Here is a 20,059-nt window from a genome sequence, read left to right on the forward strand (position 1 = left end):
CGAATGGAGGGTGTCCACTGCATTCGGTTGGGAGGGTTCGACCAGCGCTTTGAAGGGGCTGGGACACAGGAATAGACCTGCCACCCACAAATGGGGAACCCTCACTGCAACACGAACGCGAGTGTCCAACGACATTTGAATCAGACAGGCTCTTACTGCTATTCGAACGGGAGGGCTCGACCGGCGTTTCGGGAGGGGGACTGAGCCCGGCTCACGAACAGGGAGCCCACACTGTGTGCGAATGGGGGAGCCTCCAATGTTGTAAAATATTTGACTGAAAGTCTAAAACGAAATACAATGGTTGGTTTTAGATTGGCGTGAATACGGCGAGATAATAGAATTGATCTGAAAATGCAGGCTGGTGTACAGGTGATGGAAATTAACGATTTAATTGGTTAGGGCTTGTTGCGCGTTTCTGATGTGGAAGTGGCTGGATCTGATGTGGGTTTTGAAAGCTTCTGATGACCAATGACCAAGGGTTTGAATTTGTTGTTGTGAGAGACCTTTTTGGGCGACTGTGGTTGCTGCACCGATACAGAAAGAATTACTTGAAAATTGTTTTGCTGCGATACCGGACTGGATGAGAACTGCTTTAAGATGCTTTTGGAACCAAAATCTTGTGGCTGGATGATTGGAGTCATCGGCGAAGAGTCGATCGAATGAGGATTTCATTAAGGAACATCTGTACTGCAGATAATTTATGAGAGAATGGTACGCCTGAATGGGAGTTGGCAGATTAAAAATGTAAATGAAGTGACCCTTTTTTGCTCAGTTTTACTTTGTTTAATGAAAAAAGATATGGTTTCATTATCTACAACTTGTAAATCTGAAACTGTAGGGTGGATATTAGTGTCGAAGTTAGATGTGACTGTTAATTCGGAGCGAAAAAAACCGAAGAAAGCTAGGATGAACATTGCTTCTAGCGTGTTGATGGAATGGTAGCCGAGACGAAGTGTTGAAATGCATTTGGTGAGTATGTCGATAGTTTATGTCGATAGTAATTGGCTGTCTGGTATCTGGGCGGGTGGGATGGGTTCTTTGAATTCCTTTGATGAGAAGGGAAGTTTGAGAGTTATTTATGGCGGAGGCGGGTTTACCATAAGCTAATTTATGGAAAAACTGCATGCCGCTTACATAGCCTTTTATGGACCCAGCTTGGAGGCCTTTTACACTGTTAAGGTGAGATATGAATGACATTATGGATAGAAGAGAAAAATCAGGAAATGGCAGGTTGTGAGAGAGGTGAAAATTTTTGAAAGATTTCCATGCTGTATAATACATTTGGAGGGTTCTAGGTGAAACTGCTTGGAGGATGGTATTAATAGAAGTGTCCAGAAGAGATTTTAAGGGGTGATTTATGGGAAGATCAGCTGAGAATAATGAGGGACTGGGGTTGGAAGTGGATCTGCTTCTGGCGCCAGTGTCCTGAATTTCTGAAAAGAGAAATGGGAAAGAGAGTCAGCAATTTGATTTTTAGAGCCTGGAATGTGTTTAGCAGTTATAATAAACTGATAACAGGCGGAAATCCATAACGGCCTTTGTTAATGCAGTGTACGGTGGCTTCATTGTCGCAATGAACCAGGATGCTTTTAGATGACCACTCTTTCCCCCATAGGGAAGCTGCGACGATGATCGGATAGAGCTCAAAAAGGGCCGAGGAGGCTGAGGACTGAGGTGTGTCTAGAAGCTGGGGGGGCCAGGGATACCAAACCAGCATCCTTGGTAAAATCCCCCAAAACTGATTGAGGGGGCTGCGTCAGTGAACAGGTTAATGTCAAAGGGCAGAGAGATGCAGTTGTCATCGAAAAAAGTTAAGCCGTTCCTTGGCCTTGCAGAATTATGCGCATAGCAAAGTTTAGATGGCCAGGCAGCGAGAGAAGTTCGTGTTCGGAACAGTTTGTGCAGTCTAGAAGATTGGACGCAACCAAAATGATTCTATCGATTTTTTCCTTAGGCAGTGAAGCCTGGAATTTTATGGAGTCTAAATTGATGCCCAGAAAATCGATGGATGTGGTTGGACCCATTGTTTTCTCCTGAGCTATCGGAATCCCTAGCTCTGCAAAAACATTTTGCATGAGGAGACGCGCTGCAAGGATGGTGTCATAAGGTGAAATGATTAAGAAATCATCAAGCAAATGAAGGAGATAAGGAATTGCATAATTATTGGATAGAATCCAACATATGGCTTCAGATAGTGTGTCGAAAATTTTGGGGCTGCTTTTGCAACCGAAGTTTAAATGCAGGACAAAGTAAAATTTATTGCGCCAGCGAACGCCGAATAAATGCCATGAATCTGGGTGAATTGGCATTACTTTGAAAGCTGATGTGATGTCTACTTTTGCCAATCATGCAATGATTTTAATCATTGTTATTGCTTGTTCGATATTGTGGTAATGAACAGAAAATTCTTTGAGTGGGATAAGACTATTGATGTTTGGAAACTGGGAGTTGTAAGGCGGTGAGAGATCGATTATCATGCGTTTTTTCCCTGAACATTTTCTGGTAGCCACACAAATGGGGCTGATATGAAAATGCTTGAACGGGGGCGTTTCGAATGGACCGATCATAAAACCTGATTCGATTTCCTTTTTGATTAGTTTGTCAACTACTTCAGGCTCTGCTAGAGCAGATTGAAGTTTATCGCAGATGATATTCTGAGTAAGCTGAGATAAGATAATTCATCAGCTAGGCAAGAAATATTCACAGGAGTCGAAAGATAGTTTTTTGCACTTTTATTTAAAGATTTGAGTACCGGACATACAGTGCGGGCATGGGCGCCGCCACAGTAGTTGCAGACATGAACATAGTGGCAGTGTTGTCTTGGGCATTTCCCTTCGTTGAAATTATTACATACTTGCCTATTTGCTGCTACGTTTGTGACTCTGTTATTGAAAGGGTGATCCTCTCTAGCGGGTCGCGGAACATAACTAGTAGATTTGATCGGGTTCTGTTCTGTGCAGGGTGGAATTGAGGGATCAATTTGAGGGCATGTCGTGGTGGCATGGTTAACGGATCTGGAAATTGCACATGAGAAAACTCTGCTATGGAGATCGGTGTCCAACGCTCCCCAACAAGGACACTGATTCCAGGAGCAAGAAAAGGTGAAGAGGTGGGGATGGGAAGGGGAAGAAATGACGTCAGCGCTTGTGCCACTAGTGGAGGCATCCTCATGCTAGGGTGAGTGCTTGGCACTGGAAAATGCTTATAGGGAAAAGGGTAAGAGGTAATAGGAAAAATATGGGTTTGAGAAGTTGTATAGCTTGCATTGCAGGTGGTTGAAGCGTGCGGTGCGGTGGTGGGAGGAGCTTCGGGGAAGAATTGAGCAGGGAGTGTTTGGAGCCCGTCCGCGACAGGCTCTGGGGCGCGGCCCAGGCTCGCTGAAGGCCTGCGACGGGGTGACGTAGGGGGAGGACCCAGCACTGCGTGCGTGGGAGGAAAGCGGAGAAGCTGCTGGACGCGAGGTCGGGGCCCGGCGGGCTTTGCTCGCTCAAGCAGATGAAGTGGAAGCTGTAGGAGAAGGGTGAGTAGATTGCAGAGAGACATACAGATTGTATAGTTCAGCTTTATTTAATCTTTGTGAGAAGTTTACATCCGAATACATCCGAATGACTCATCATCCGAAGGGAAGAGCTCCAACTCAGACATGACAGCAATTGGGCGGGGCCAAATGCTGTGAAACTTGTCACGGGATAGAGGTGAGAGATGGCTTTATATACCGGCTTCCTCTTGCACTGATTGGTTGATTTACCTGAACGTGTGCCTCCCGAATTTAGTTAAATAAAACTTCATTTAGTAGTGCATAGTAATAATATATGGCTATATTTCTGTCACAAGTTAAACAAGGACATTGATTTAAGTGTGCCCATCTACTTTTGATTTATTCATCCAAAATTTGACAAATTCTGTGACATTCCGCGTTATACAGTAAATTCCATTTTTATGAATTACTTCCGCGATTCCGTCTGTGTTTTCCGAGTATTTCCATTTTATGCAACTTTACACATTTATTAATAGTAAATTAATAATTAATAAATTTAAGATCTTCATGTTTGCACCGAACAATATATTTCAGACCTAGTGGAGTAATAGTAATAATATCTAGGTCTGAATTGAAACATATATATTGTACATTTTAATGGATCACGCAACAAACATAATGATCTTATAATGCATGATGCATTGCTGTGTCCGTTATCACATAATTCACACTTTTGGACACTTTTGCTTTAACAGACATTAGACAACACTGCTAAATTAAGCTGTTATATTCATATATTTATTGTCCAACATTCCCAATTTTTCTGATGCATGTCCTTAATTTAATTTCATATGTTGGTATTAATTCATTGTTTATAATGATAATACTAGATCTTTTAAAGAATTTTAACCCAAACTGACTGGGTTTCTAGAGAGCAATGGTTTTGTGAAAAAAGTGGAAGACTCAAACACAAAGTGTGTAAAATAAACTGTAAAAAGGATTTGATGATCACTAGTGATAGTATTTTGTTCTGTGTTATCAACATTCATGTTGGATTTCAGCTTTAATGTACTTTTTTTTTTAACAAAGCAGCTGATATTGCCATAGAAACTAGTGGACTGCCGACTCGCTTTCACCCCAAAATGGCGGAAACGCAGGGCTGCTGCTGGGCGCCGGTGTTGCAATGGGTTAGTGTATATTGTAATCTTGTGAGTGTATATTCTTTGACTGAGGTTAGCCACCCCTGGTTCAGACAGAAAGCAATTCATAAATTTACTTAAGTGCCTTCTGACTTCTAAGGCATGGCCCTTTCACAAACACTGTAGTGCCATGTTAATCTATATTCACTGTGACTCTCAGGACATGCCTCGGTCTCTGTAGTATTGTGATACGTCATATTCATGTAGCAGCAGAGGTGATGAGAGAACGCGAGTGAGAAACAGTTTAGAGAGGAGAATCAATCTACATATGAAATACTGGTCACAAATTATTCGTCACTTTCTAAATAATAAAAGTATAGTGCATCTACTACTAATTCTATATAAACAAATAGATTTTTACCTATGCAAATATGTTAGAAACTATGCATCACGATACAAATGCCAACTTGTATCCGACGCACACTTTTTTAATTCATGCATCACATAGTTAACTTTAATGCCGATGCGAATCAGTGAATCTTAACATCCCTAGTCTGTTCTCACTTCTGTATTGTTTCAAAGCAAAGATTTGTCAGATTTCAGTATTAAAGGTGCCCTAGAATCAGAATTTGAATTTACCTCGGCATAGTTGAATAACAAGAGTTCAGTACATGGAAAAGACATACATTGAGTTTCAAACCCCATTGTTTCCTCCTTCTTATGTAAATCTCATTTGTTTAAAAGACTTCTGGAAAACACTCGGATCTCAACATAACACAGACTGTTACGTAACAGTCGGGATCATTAATATGTATGACCCCAATATTTGCATAATGCCAGCCCATTCGACGCATTAGACAAGGAAAGGCAGTATTAACGGCTGGATCTGTGCACAGACAAGGTAAGCAAGCAAGAACAACAGCGAAAAATGGCAGATGGAGCAATAATAACTGACATGATTCATGATATCATGATATTTTTAGTGATATTTGTAAATTGTCTTTCTAAATGTTTCATTAGCATGTTGCTAATATACTGTTAAATGTGGTTAAAGTTACCATCGTTTCTTACTGTATTCACGGAGACGAGAGTCGTTGCTATTTTCATTTTTAAACACGTGCAGTCTATATAATGCATAAACACAACTTCATTCTTTATAAATCTCTCCAACAGTGTGTAATGTTAGCTTTAGCCACAGAGCCTCAAACTCACACAAAATCAAACGTAACCATCTAAATAAATACTTTACTCACATAATTCGAAGCATGCATACAGCATGCATGACGAACATCTTGTAAAGATCCATTTGAGTGTTATATTAGCTGTGTGAACTTTGTTTATGCGATGTATATATAGTCGAGAGCTCGTGGGGCAGAGGGAGCGCATCTCTTAAAGGGGCCGTGCTGAAAAAATCAGTGCATAGTTAATGATGCCCCAAAATAGGCAGTTAAAAAAATGAATTTAAAAAAAATCTATGGGGTATTTTGAGCTGAAACTTCACAGACACATTCAGGGGACACCTAGGACTTATATTACATCTTGTAAAAAAACAATCTAGGGCACCTTTAAACTATTTTATATCCACAATGTTCCAAATGCTTCAGAGTTTAATGCTCTTTCTACTGATACACATAACAAGCTGTTAACTAATAGTATTTCTGAATCTTTCTTCAGATGGAGAAACACAGGAAGTGCAGCGCTATAAATGATGTGACTTGAGTCCAGTTGTCTTAAACTAAACAGTGAACTTTAATCACACTGTAACTGCTGTACAGTATAATGATACTAACTCTAGTTTCTCCAGCTTGAATTGTGGGTTCATCAGTAGATCACTGAGGTTTTTCACTCCAGAGTCTCCTAGTTTATTCCAGCTCAGGTTCAGCTCTCTCAGGTGTGACGGGTTTGAGTTCAGAGCTGAAGTCACATCAGAACCACCTTCATCTGTCATATAACAGTGACTTAACCTATATTAGCAGAGAGAGAGAGAGAGAGAGAAAATAATTTATTCTGTAAAGTCACATCATCTTCATAAGTAAATAAAACAGACAGAGGAAGTGAGATCATCATCTTCATTTCACTAGATCACAAATCATTAATGTGAAGAATTTTACTCAAATATAACTCAGGCTCTTCATGAGATATTGAGTATAAAGTGTTTTAGTTTACACTGTTGAAGTGATTTTAAGCATTTTGATTCTTGTATGTGAATGTTTCTGACCTCAATCTCTCCAGTTTACAGTATGAATCCTTCAGTACGTCACATAGGTGCTTCACTCCTGTGTTTGCTATTATATTCCAGTTCAGGTTCAGCTCTCTCAGGTGTGATGGGTTTGATTTCAGAGCTGAAGTCAGGATGAGACACTGTTCCTCTGTAATATTGCAGTAACTCAGACTGAAGACAGAAAGAGAAAATGACTCAAATCTGTGTGAGTTAAATGAATCATTAATAAATGCCATACAGTCACTAATACACCAGCAAAATCATGGAAACTTCATGATATGAATAAACCAAGACAGGAGCATTTGAGGACACTAGTTACAATCCAAGTCTGGATCCATCCTCACTCCACAAATAAGTGAATTTATCACTGTAGATTGATATATAGGATCAATATAGAAACAATAGAAAATTTCATATTTAAATGGACAGATTTCACATTCTCAATGGAAGAAAATTTTGTTCATGAATCACTTTATTTTAAGTCACTGATACACCTAACAAGCCGTTAACTAATAGTATTTCTGAATCTTTCTTCAGATGGAGAAACACAGAAAGTGCAGCGCTATAAATGATGTTACTTGAGTCCAGTTGTCTTAAACTAAACAGTGAACTTTAATCACACTGTAACTGCTGTACAGTATAATGATACTAACTCTAGTTTCTCCAGCTTGAATTGTGGGTTCATCAGTAGATCACGGAGGTTTTTCACTCCAGAGTCTCCTAGTCTATTCTTGCTCAGGATCAGCTCTCTCAGGTGTGATGGGTTTGATTTCAGAGCTGAAGTCAGGATGAGACACTGTTTCTCTGTAATACTGTATCCACTCAGACTGAAGACAGAAAGAGAAAATGACTCAAATCCATGTTCAGTTCACGTGTGAGTTAAATGAATCATTAATAAATGCCATACAGTCACTAATACACCAGCAAAATCATGGAAACTTCATGATATGAACAAAACCAAGACAGAAGCATTTGAGGACACTAGTTACAATCCAAGTCTGGATCCGTCCTCACTCCACAAATGAGTGAATTTATCACTGTAGATTAATATATAGGATCAATATAGAAACAATAGAAAAGTTAATATTTATATGGACTGATTTCACATTCTTAATGGAAGAAAATTTTGTTCATGAATCAATTTATTTTAAGTCATTTAAAGTGTAATTTACAACCTCTAAATACACATTTTGCTCAATAAATTAAGATTTAGTGAAAAGTACCATTAGTCCAGTATAACTGTAACTCTGTCAGAATAATCTACTGTCATTTGTTACGCTGTTTTTAATCTGTTCTCACTTCTGTATTGTTTCAAAGCAAAGATTTTTCAGATTTCAGCATATGAAACTATTTTATATCCACAAAGATTCAAATGCTTTAAAGTTTTAATGCTCTTTCTACTGATTCACATAACAAGCCGTTAACTAATAGTATTTCTGAATCTTTCTTCAGAGGGAGAAACAAAGAAAGTGCAGCGCTATAAATGATGTGACTTGACTCCAGTTCTCTTAAACTAAACAGTGAACTTTAATCACACTGTAACTGCTGTACAGTATAATGATACTAACTCTAGTTTCTCCAGCTTGAATTGTGGGTTCATCAGTAGATCACTGAGGTTTTTCACTCCAGAGTCTCCTGGTTCATTCCCGTTCAGGTTCAGCTCTCTCAGGTGTGATGGGTTTGATTTCAGAGCTGAAGTCAGGATGACACACTGTTCCTCTGTAATACTGCATTCACTCAGACTGAAGACAGAAAGAGAAAATGACTCAAATCCATGTTCAGTTCATGTGTGAGTTAAATGAATCATTAATAAATGCCATACAGTCACTAATACACCAGCAAAATCATGGAAACTTCATGATATGAACAAACCAAGACAGGAGCATTTGAGGACACTAGTTACAATCCAAGTCTATATCTGTCCTCACTCCACAAATAAGTGAATTTATCACTGTAGATTAATATATAGGATCAATATAGAAACAATAGAAAAGTTCATATTTAAATGGACAGATTTCACATTTTCAGTGGAAGAAAATCTTATACAAGAATCAATTTAAGTAATTTTAAAGTGTAGTTTACAACCTCTAAATACACATTTTGCATGAATAAATTAAGATTTAGTGAACAGTACCATTAGTCCAGTATAACTGTAACTCTGTCAGAATAATCTACTGTCATTTGTTACGCTGTTTTTAGTCTGTTCAAGGGATGTGCATCTCCATAACTGAGGCCGATGCAATACTCACCTTGATGCATAGCCGACGATATGACACATTAAAGATATATATGAAGCCACTATTGATACAATGCGATACGATTCACCCCTATTATGGCGCGCTGCAATACGATTTATATTCGATTTAACAGAGTGCACTTCAATGCAATACGATGCAATGAAAAAAAATATATGATGCTATGCAATTCAATATGTAGGGCCCAACTTAATTTATTAATTTGTTTACAGTAATAGGGGTGTTTTTTTCTATGCTCTGTATTTTAATTTTTTCTGGTAATCAAATGAAGGCATACATTTATTTATTACTTTTAATCAAATGAAACTTAAATAAACCTTTTTATTATTTAGCAAAGAAAGTGCTGCACTTTTTTTTACTGTTAAAATCAAAACATGGATAATATGATTATTGCAATAATTATTGAATTAATATTAATAGTAGTAGTATTACATTAAGACATACATTATACTGTACAATAGTAATATATTAGTAGTGCATAGTAAGAATATATGGCTATATTTCTGTCACAAGTTAAACCAAACTTTTATTTTGACAGGTTGCCGTGATCTTGAAGTTTCTGTGTCTGTGTATGTTATGACAATAGTTTTCTCAAATTAAACAGTAAAATGCTCATTAAGTGACTCTCAGAGCAGCTTTGGAGATGAAGTTTGAGTTCATGTCGTCATATAGTCAGATGCCAGACGCTGGGAAAACGTCTCAGGTTACGTATGTAACCATGGTTCCCTGAGAACAGGGAACGAGACTCTGCCTTTACTGCATATGGGGAATCGTCACTCCTGACAGATGTCCGAATGCCAAAGAATCATACCACTCAAATCCACTCAACTCTGCGTTTACCACATATGGGGAACGAAATACCCACTCCGCCATGCTGAAGAAGAGTGCATGCCAAATGACTAGACAAACATCCAGCAGTTTCAGGAAAACGCTGGGAGCAACTCACCCTTGGGTCACACAAGGCTGTCATTCTCTATGGCCAACAGCCCAAGCTGAATCTAAAAGAGGCCTTCCACAGAAAGCCTTCCAAGGCTGCTCAGAGCTTCTGGGACCAACATTCCCGTGGAAAAGTGGTCCCTTAAAGGGAATGTGGCCAGGAAACTGAAAGGAACCCCGGCCAGTCACTAGAGGGGAACAAAGTCAACCTCCATTGCCACCAGGGAGGCCGAAAATAATTTGGCGAAGGACAAACTTAGTCCAGGCCAACCCTGTCTGTTACACAGAATCTCCGTTACACTTTCTTCAGAGAAGAGAGCAGGTAAGAGCGACTGTGAATGAACAGCAAGCAACTCAAACCCACGCGCAGAAATGGGCATCCTGGAGAGCAGAACTCAGCTGAGTTCTATAAACCCTCGTATCGAGGGAAGTATAATCCGCTCAACCTAGGATCTACTCAGTGTCTGGTTAATGCACTGAGGAGGCTGTGCGCTAGAAGCCCTGATACAGGGGAACACAAACCAGCCTGGGGCTGATCTCAATGGGAGACTTCATAGAAGTCTACAACCAATGACCAGCTTAGGGAGCTAAGCACAATTACACCGACAACCCAAGGGGAAGTACGAAGCTCAACCTAACAGATAGACCATACTGCAGGCACATAGTCATGGAGGCCGGAAAGCGGCCTTCAACATAACTAAAGTTCTAGAAAAAGAATTAAATATCAAACCAGAAACTCAAATCACATGGCGATATAACAGGGTGGCCTATAAGGCCACTCACCTAAGAACTTAACATGCTGGGCACACGACCAACCATGTAATTGAGTAACTGTGAGTGCCCACAAAACAGTCCATCCGTTGGATGAACAGTCCGTCTACGTTGGTCAAGTATGATGAGGATTATCGATGCACAAGTCTGTTTTGTTTTACGGAGACATGGCTGTCCCAGGAAACAATTGATTTTAATCTAGATGGATTTACTCTTATTCGGTTTGACTGCGATATTATTAAAACTCAGAAAACTATTGGTGGGGGTCTTTGTATGGCTGTGAATAACAGGTGGGCAACGAACTTTACGTTGAGAGAAACCGATTGTTCAAAACATTATGAAATGATGGTGGTTTCCTTTCACCCTCATTATCTCCCCCGCGAATTTACCCAAATAACAGTGATATTGGTGTATGTCCCGGGTCCTGATTTTACGTCGGCTGCTGAAAGTATTGCTGACACTTTCAATAATATCGTAAGCAGAGGTGGAGATCAGCCGGTGTTTCTGCTCTGTGATTTTAATCGTTGTGACGTTACTACACTTCTGCCGAACTTGGAGCAGTATGTCACGTCTGCCACCAGGTTGGTCAAAACACTGGACTTGTGCTTTGGAAATATACCAGGCGCCTACATCTCCAAAATGCGTCCACCTCTCGGCCGATCTGACCACAATGCTGTTCTGCTCTTACCTCGTTATAGACAAAAATTAAAAACTGAAAAAGTGCAAACTAGGACTATTCAGGTATGGGACTTTGACTCTACTGAAACACTAAAGGGTTGCTTTGAAGCTACAAATTGGGATGTATTTTTTAAGGACTGTGAAAGTGATGTAGATATGCTTAATGCTTCAATATCTGGGTATGTTGACTTTTGTGTAGACACTGTAATTCCTGTGAAATGTGTGAGGTGTTACCCTAACAATAAGCCCTGGGTTACAAAAGATCTTAAACATTGTTTAAATCTTAAAAAAATAGCTTTCTTAAATGGCGATGAATTTGGTTTTAAACTTTTACAGAAAGAATCAAAACAAAAAATTAAGGTAGCTAAACAGAAATATAAACGCAAGGTTGAGGAAAAGTTTACAATGGGTAATGTACAGATGGCCTGGCGTGGCTTAAATATTATGATGGGGAGAAACCAGAAGAAATACAATATCCAATGCCCTGATTCAGTCTGTTTGGCTAATGAATTGAATCAATTTTATGCTCGTTTTAATAACAGTTTTTTAGACGAGCACTGGACTCCTACAGAGTATCCAGATTTTCCACGCATAACAATTCAGGAACAGAATGTGGAGAAGGTTTTAATGCAGGTTAAACCAAAAAAGACATCTGGGCCAGATGGAATAAAGGGCAAGGTATTGAGAGAATGTGCAGCTCAGCTGAAGGGTGTGTTGACAACTCTTTCAGCTGTCTCTTGATTTGAGCGTTGTTCCGCACGCCTGGAAGGAAAGTACCATCATCCCTGTACCAAAAAAGGCACATGCTAAGCAGCTTGTGGACTACAGGCCAGTGGCTTTAACATCTGTGCTCTGTAAATGCATGGAGAGAGTGGTTTGTCATCAACTCTCCCAAACAGTGTCTGATAAACTTGATCCGTTGCAATTTGCTTATCGAACTGGGCGCGGAGTTGAAGATGCCACTCTTACTCTGTTGGACAGGGCTGTAAAGCATTTGGACTCGGCAAATTCAAGTGTCAGGATTTTATTTATGGACTTTTCTTCTGCTTTTAGCACTGTGAATATAAACACACTTTTAAGGCGTCTGGAGGAATTACAAGTGCATCAAACCCTGATCTTATGGATTAACAGTTTTTTACAGGATCGCCCTCAACATGTGCTGGTGAATGGTAGAAAGTCTGGAAATGTGGTTTTAAAAACTGGTCTCCCACAGGGATGTTTATTATCCCCAATTCTTTTCTCAATTTACACAAATGAGATAACCTGTTATGATGATAATTTGATGCTTATAAAATATGCAGATGACATGGCACTGGTGGGATGTGTGAAGGATACTCGATCACTGGACAGTTATTTTAACTTTGTTAATGTTTTCACATCTTGGACAGAGCAGAGTTCCTTGCAGCTTAATATAAATAAAACTAAGGAAATGTGTTGTGGGGCTAGCAATGCATGTAAACTTTTTAAACCCTTGATAATTAATGGTGAGGTAGTTGAACAGGTGGGATCTTTTAAATATTTGGGTACAGAGATTGACTCCCAGTTTATTTTTGGAAATCATTCAGATAGTCTCTTTAAGAAGGCTTACCAACGTCTAGGCTTACTGAGGAAACTGAGAAGTTTTAATATTGAAAAAGACATTTTGATAGTTGTGTATAAATCTCTTATTGAGTCTGTGCTCACTTTTAACATGGTTTCCTGGTTTAATTCTCTCTCAGTTAAATGTAAGAACAAACTTTTAAGGATCGTAAACATGGCTGGTAAAATTATTGGAGCAAAACAAGTATCTCTGTCTGACCTCTATACTGCTGCAGTAAAAAGAAAGACCTCCGCTATTTTGGTAGATACATCTCATCCACTTTATAGTTCATTTTCAGTACTTCCATCAGGTAGAAGGTACAAAGTACCCCTGATTAAAAAGACTAGGTATAAGAAAACGTTTGTTCCGACAGCCATTGATATTTTAAATAGGATTATTAGATGAGTTGTGGTTGTGGATGTTGTGAAGTTTGGAAATTAATGTTTGTGTTTTGTTTTTGTTTTCTTTTTGTTGAGCCTTGTCTGAAGACAATTTTCTACCCCTCTGGGGCTAGACAATAAAGTTTTTGAATTTGAATTTGAATTTGAATCCAACACAATCCAACGAGCAGTGTACTCGGTAAAGAACCTTTTTACTCTTTAAAGCAAGAGGAGTACAACGTATGCCATCACGCGCTAAAGAAGGCCCCGTGGGGCCTCTAACCTCAGCAGACACGTGGCATCAGCTCGTGGCAGTGTTAACAAGCTCCAGGCGGGACAAATAACCGACTGCAAAGGAGGTTAATAAGTCACCCGGAGCCCTGGCCAGCCAGTGACATAAAATTCCCTTTACTCTCCTTAGTAAAGAAGTGTAAATGGTACATGCCAGCATGTTCCCAAAGGAGGCCCAGAGGGCCAATCTGTCACACGCGGCGCCAGCTAGTGGCCACTACAGTTCTAGGAGCAAAATAGAACCAAGTTAAAAACAAGGTAACTACTTAGCTCAACTAGAGCTAAAGGAGACCATGCTCAAGGAAGTAAATGCATAAAAACCGAACAACAGAGCAGTTTAACACAAGAACTCACCCTGAGAGGCAAGCCACTCAGAAACCGTAATCAGTAATAGCACCTTTTACTCTCAAAGCGAGAGGAGTACACAGCCGAGCTTCAACATGATACACAGGAGGCCCAAAAAAGGCCTATGACTTGTAAACACGTGGCGTCAGCTAGTGGCAATAAAAACCAACCCAACTGTGCCAACATGAAAAACTAAAAAGGAGGCCTACTACTTTTAGCAACACTGACAGTCAGTGTCAAATCCTGCCCCTGATCCAGATCCTTAAGCAGATCAGCCTGGTATGCTTGCAGCACTGCCATCGTGTGCAACGCTGCGGCAGCCTGACCCGCAGCGGCGTATGCCCTGCCATTCAAACGTGATGTCACCTTCAACGGTTTTGATGGCAGGACTGGAGCTCTTAGTGTCAGTGCACTCCCTGTGGAGAGATAGTTCGCAAACGTCTCGTCAATAGGGGGCATCGACACATACCCATGCTGGCTCAATCCCTCGACATCAGCGAAACTAGCCCGCTGATGTCAATGGATCCGAGCCGAGTACAGGTTCTTCCATGCCCTCTCGATCTCAATGTGTAGATTGGGAAGGAATGGAAGGCTCACCAGAGTTATTGGGTTATGGTCTGAAAGAAACCGTTCGTCAAGCCTGCCGTGCACGGTTTCTTTCCTGACGCGCTCCCAAGGCAGCTGCAGCCTGCCTGAAGCGTGCTCCATAACCTCTAATAACTCAGCATGGAGGAAGAAGCGTAGAGGAAGAAGCGGGGCACACCCGCTTCTTCCTCCACGGCCATCTCCTGCTTTCTGGGGCTTGACGCCAGAAGAGCACTTGCTCCTGGATCCGATGACGTCAAAGACAGGACGTCATCGTCATCCAGGAGCGCATCCTCGTCAGCCGCTTCGGCTTGAGACAAGTTTATACCCTTCTCAAATTCCTCAGCGAGCTCCACCTGTGAGCCCCATGATTTCAGCTCTGTCTCAGCACGAGCAGGGCCGGAACCACCAGGCAAAGGCGCCGACGCCTCTTCCCTCGAGAAGAGGGCCAGATGAGAACGGTTAACAGTTAACATAGACAGCACCCTCGAGCACTGTCCGCGCGTGCTCCTCGCCCAAACAGAAAACGCACAGGTTGTGTGTGTCCTCCGGTGTTAAAAACCTAGGACAAGGATCAACACACTTCCTGAAATGTTTGTCAGACATGTTGTAAAGTAATTCCTTACCGGTGTTGAAAACAATGGCAGAGACAGAACAGTCCCGAAAGATGAGAAGATACTGTTTCCCCAAGCGCTCTTTTATACTTTTGGGTTCGTGCTATGATGACGTCATAGGCTGTCGCCAGCCAATAGGATTGGAGTGGTGTGATTCTTCTCTCGTTTGTAAGGATACTGATTGTTAGAAGGCAGCTGTCTGACTCTGTCTGAGGTGAAGAACGGGAATGGTGTGTGTATCATTAGCAACACATTATTAGCTGTTTGATAACATAGTCAAGCAAAAGGCTACCGTCATGACTTCGGTCTGATTTGCCAAGTTTTGTTGTCTTGTCTCTGTGTCTGCGTGCCCTGTTGTCTTAGCTCATCAGTTTTTGTTTTTGACAGCCCTCCATGTGCTCTGCGTTTTCCCCTCCCACTCGTTATCCTTATCTTCAGTTGTGTTCTCTGTCACACCTGTTGCCACTTATCCCTCATTAGCTTTCCCCTATATTAGATCCTCTTGTGCTCAGTCTTTTGTCAGACCGTTTTTGTATGTTTGAGCTAACGCTTCGCTCTTGACCTTCTCCTCTCGTTTGCTGTGTTGTTTTGTGTCTATTAGGCTCCAAGTGCTGTTTTGTTTTGTTTCTTTTGTTTTGATCAGTTCTTTCTCATTCTGCCAGACCTTTTAGTTCTACTCCCTGCCCTGACTATCTTTGTGTCGGTTGAGACTTGGATGCATCGCTCCAGCCCCTCTCTGCAATCTCAATGCTCTCACCTGGAGACTTCAACGGTGAGATTTCAACGCTGCGTCACGGACAGCGCTCTAGGCAGAGTGACTTCCATGCTGCGTCACAAGCGACACTAGGACCTTGTTTTGGACGCTCTCTCTCTTGTGTTCCTGTTTTCTTTCCCCCTTGTGCTCAGTGAGAGCAAAATAAAACTTTTCTGTTACCTGCAATTGAATCTGTGTTTTTCCCTGACAGCTATCTATATTAATTAATATTAATTAATGACAGAACCATCGCAAGGGCTGTGCCAAGTGTACAAGCGCATAGGGGCTCGTGTAAAGTAAAGTGACAGCTGACTTAAAACCAATAAATTTCATGTTTTTGACCTTTGAAATATTTTAATACTATAAAACACAACTAAAACAATATCGTTCTGAGAGAGCTATTCAGTCCATTATAAATTCTGATTTTGGCTGCCTCTGGAATGGATCAAACCATAGATATTAGCCTACCTGATAACTTCAAGTAAATACACTGGAAATCCGTGATCATTCAACGATGTGCATTTATTTCATGTACAGAGAAGGCACGGGCGCCTGCAGGATATCATCTGAATGTTTTGAAAAAAAGCAATGAAATTGTCAAACATCCATTTGGCGCATAATCACAGAGGAAAACGGCTGCTTGTTCTCTCGATACGGTCTGTTTAACTGAGAAATCACTTTAGGTGATTCAGTGAGAGAGCAGTCCAAACAAATGCAGTAGATTCAGATAGTTTTTCAAAGGTGTTTTACCAATTCATAATTTAAAACACAATTTAAGCGTCAGAAATTAAACTGAATATAGAAGTGAAGCAAGATTTTTTTTTAAATATCCACAACACAAACAACAAACTGCTCGCCACTATAGCAACAGTAGACTCTCTGAGCTGGCGTGAGCGAGTGGAGGCGGGGCTAATTTACATATTCATTGATGAATTACATTCAAGCTATTTTAAGGCATAAAGAAATAATTTTCACTTGATTTTCAAAAAAAATATGTCATTTTGGTGATCAAAGATGAGTTTTAAGGGATAAAATAATTGACTACAGCGGTACTTTAAGTGCCTTCTGACTTCTAAGGCATGGCCCTTTCACAAACACTGTAGTGCCACGTTAATCTATATTCACTGTGACTCTCAGGATGCGCCTCGTCTCTGTAGTATTGTGTGTCATATTCATGTAGCAGCAGAGGTGATAAGAGAATGCGAGTGAGAAACAGTTTAGAGAGGAGAATCAATCTACATGTGAAATACTGGTCACAAATTATTGGTCACTTTCTAAATAATAAAAGTATAGTGCATCTACTAATTATTCTATATAAATAAATCGTTTTTTACAGATGCAGATTTGTTAGAATAATGCATCGCATAGTTATCTTTAATGCCTATGCGAATCAGTGAATCTTACCATCCCTAGTCTGTTCTCACTTCTGTATTGTTTCAAAGCAAAGATTTGTCAGATTTCAGCATAAAACTATTTTATATCCACAAAGTTTCAAATGCTTCAAAGTTTAATGCTTTCTACTGATACACATAACAAGCTGTTAACTAATAGTATTTCTGAATCTTTCTTCAGATGGAGAAACACAGAAAGTGCAGCGCTATAAATGATGTGACTTGAGTCCAGTTGTCTTAAACTAAACAGTGAACTTTAATCACACTCTAACTGCTGTACAGTATAATGATACTAACTGTAGTTTCTCCAGCTTGGATTGTGGGTTCATCAGTAGATCACTGAGATTTTTCACTCCAGAGTCTCCCATTTTATTCCCGCTCAGGTTCAGCTCTCTCAGGTGTGATGGGTTTAATTTCAGAGCTGAAGTCAGAGCAGAACAACCTTCATCTGTCATATCACAGGAGCTTAACCTAAATTAGCAGAGAGAATTTTTTTTTTTAATTTTGAAAAAGACTTTATTATTTACATTAAGAACAACAGAGCTTAGACCCTCATTTTTACACCATATCATTTAAAATGTGATAATATTTTACTGTAGCTAAAAACATAGCATTAATATTTTGATCTGATCCCAGTTATAGCTTTTATACTCACATAAATCGTTAACTTTGCTTGACCTATAATAAAATGTAAACATTGACAAATAAAGCTCTTCTAACATATTTAAAACCAACAGTAAATAGGTCTGTAGAAAAAGATTCATTAAAACTATACAATTTTGTAATAAACTAAACCTTTTCAATCTAGAACAATCAATATAAACTGATATTGCACCATGTAAAAGTCTCCATCATACGTCCCCAACTCTTGTACTTAAAATTGACTTATAAAATGATCTCCATTCTGGTTTATCTTCATCACACAGAAACATTACACCATGGTGTGTCAACCCTCTTTTCAAGCACCTTTTTGTTAACACTCTGAGGTCTGAGGGTATCGCCGGCGATACCACCGCGGTTTTTTTCTTACCAGTGTAAAAGAGACTCAAAATACTCCATCAATGTTGCACATACAATTAAGAGTTATACACCATTTTAATCTGTGGAATATCTTCTTTTATTTGTGTACACTCAGAGTAAAAACAAAATGTTGTGCTTTTTGTAAAATAAAGAAAATAAACATGATGCGTGATCTCTCGTCTCCCTCTGAAGGAAGTCCAATCTGATAGTTCTCAGAAAATGAACTGTAACTTAGTGAATACTAACCACAAAAAAATTAGACTTATGTCTAAAAAAACGTTGAAATGTCAGGTTTTAAATCGTGTAAGTCAAATCGAAAACAAACATTCTGTGTTTATGTAATCTGTATGAAAAGAGAGCCATGTCAGAAATCCGTGATTCAGCTCATTATCCGCTAATGCGGCCACGCCCACGGAGCCAGCGCTATTCGGACGCAAATTCTGAGTCAATACATGCATTCATTGTCTCAATCGTGTATTTATTGTATTGAAAAGTGTTTTGAATAGCCATAGTTAGCGATCTCTGTCCTCTGTTAGTTCGGTTAGTTCTTGGATTGCCTATTCTTCTTTAGTGCTCAGGCATTTGTGGACTAAAGGTGTACAGAGCGCAGTATTGCGCAATATTTCACAGTATTGCTGTTTTTTCTGTATGTTTGATTTACACCATGATGAGATTTGAATCACGATCAACAGAGGGTTTTTTCACAGCCTACCTGTCTGAAAGGCCTAGTCAATATGCAAGTCATTTCAGGTCATTATTATGTGATTCTTTTGTCTTCTCAGGTGAGAATCACCCATTATCCATGAGGATTCACGCCTCCACGCATACTGTGTTTCTTGACCAAAAATTTAAATCTCTCTATTGTTTTATATGAACAAGCAGGCAGCATAATTTTTACCTCATTTTGAAGCAAAAACTCTAGCCTACAACATCAAATACCCAGAAGTCTTGTGAACAAAGATGTAATATATATTTTTTGGCTTTATTTCAGTGACTTAAGTTTTTTGTTTTTTCAATAACCACGCATAAACGTTATTCCTTCAAAAACGCAAACATGTACATACATGTTCCTCACATATTATTGTAGCCTAGTTTGTGCTGAATACAGTGTAATGACACTTTTTCCATTAATATGTTTATGAACAACTGAAAAAAGCACAAATGTCAGGGCATGTCAAAACTTCTCCAGGGTCCCAAAAATCCTCAGACCCCTGAGGGTTAAGAACCAGGGGCCTCATTTAGAAAACTTTTCGTAGATTTCATCCTAAAAGTGTACATCCGTGCAAAACATCTCAGGTTACGTGTGTAACCATGGTTCCCTGAAAACAGGGAATGAGACTCTGTGTTTAAACATGCTATGGGGAACGTCACACATGAACTGATGCCACCAGGGAGGCCGACTTAGTCTGATGGAGGACAAACTTAGTCTTGGCCAACCCTGTCTGAATACAGAATCTCAATAAAGCATTCTTCAGAGAAGACAGCAAGTAAGAGCGACTGCGAAAGGCAGTAAGCAACTCAAACCCATGTGTAGAACTCAGCTGAATGCTATGAACCCTCTTACTGAGGGGAGTATACTCTGCTCAATCCTAGGATCTACTCAGCGCCTGATTATTTGCACT

At 39.9% G+C, this 20,059-nt stretch overlaps 1 protein-coding gene across 1 annotated transcript in view; it reads right to left on the reverse strand.

The window, feature by feature from the left end:
* The window catches only part of LOC125258704 (protein NLRC5-like), a 239,929-nt gene that overhangs the window by 2,845 nt on the left and 217,025 nt on the right, over nt 1-20,059 (reverse strand). Inside the window, exons 20-24 of the mRNA XM_048175689.1 lie at nt 17,715-17,888; nt 8,407-8,580; nt 7,492-7,665; nt 6,836-7,009; nt 6,408-6,581 (exon numbers count right to left, since the gene is read on the reverse strand). Of these exons, the coding sequence (XP_048031646.1) occupies nt 6,408-6,581; nt 6,836-7,009; nt 7,492-7,665; nt 8,407-8,580; nt 17,715-17,888 (870 nt within the window). The remainder of the gene's footprint in view (nt 1-6,407; nt 6,582-6,835; nt 7,010-7,491; nt 7,666-8,406; nt 8,581-17,714; nt 17,889-20,059) is intronic.

This window comes from Megalobrama amblycephala, linkage group LG23 (genome assembly GCF_018812025.1).
Source record: "Megalobrama amblycephala isolate DHTTF-2021 linkage group LG23, ASM1881202v1, whole genome shotgun sequence".
Classification (NCBI taxonomy): Eukaryota; Metazoa; Chordata; class Actinopteri; order Cypriniformes; family Xenocyprididae; genus Megalobrama; species Megalobrama amblycephala.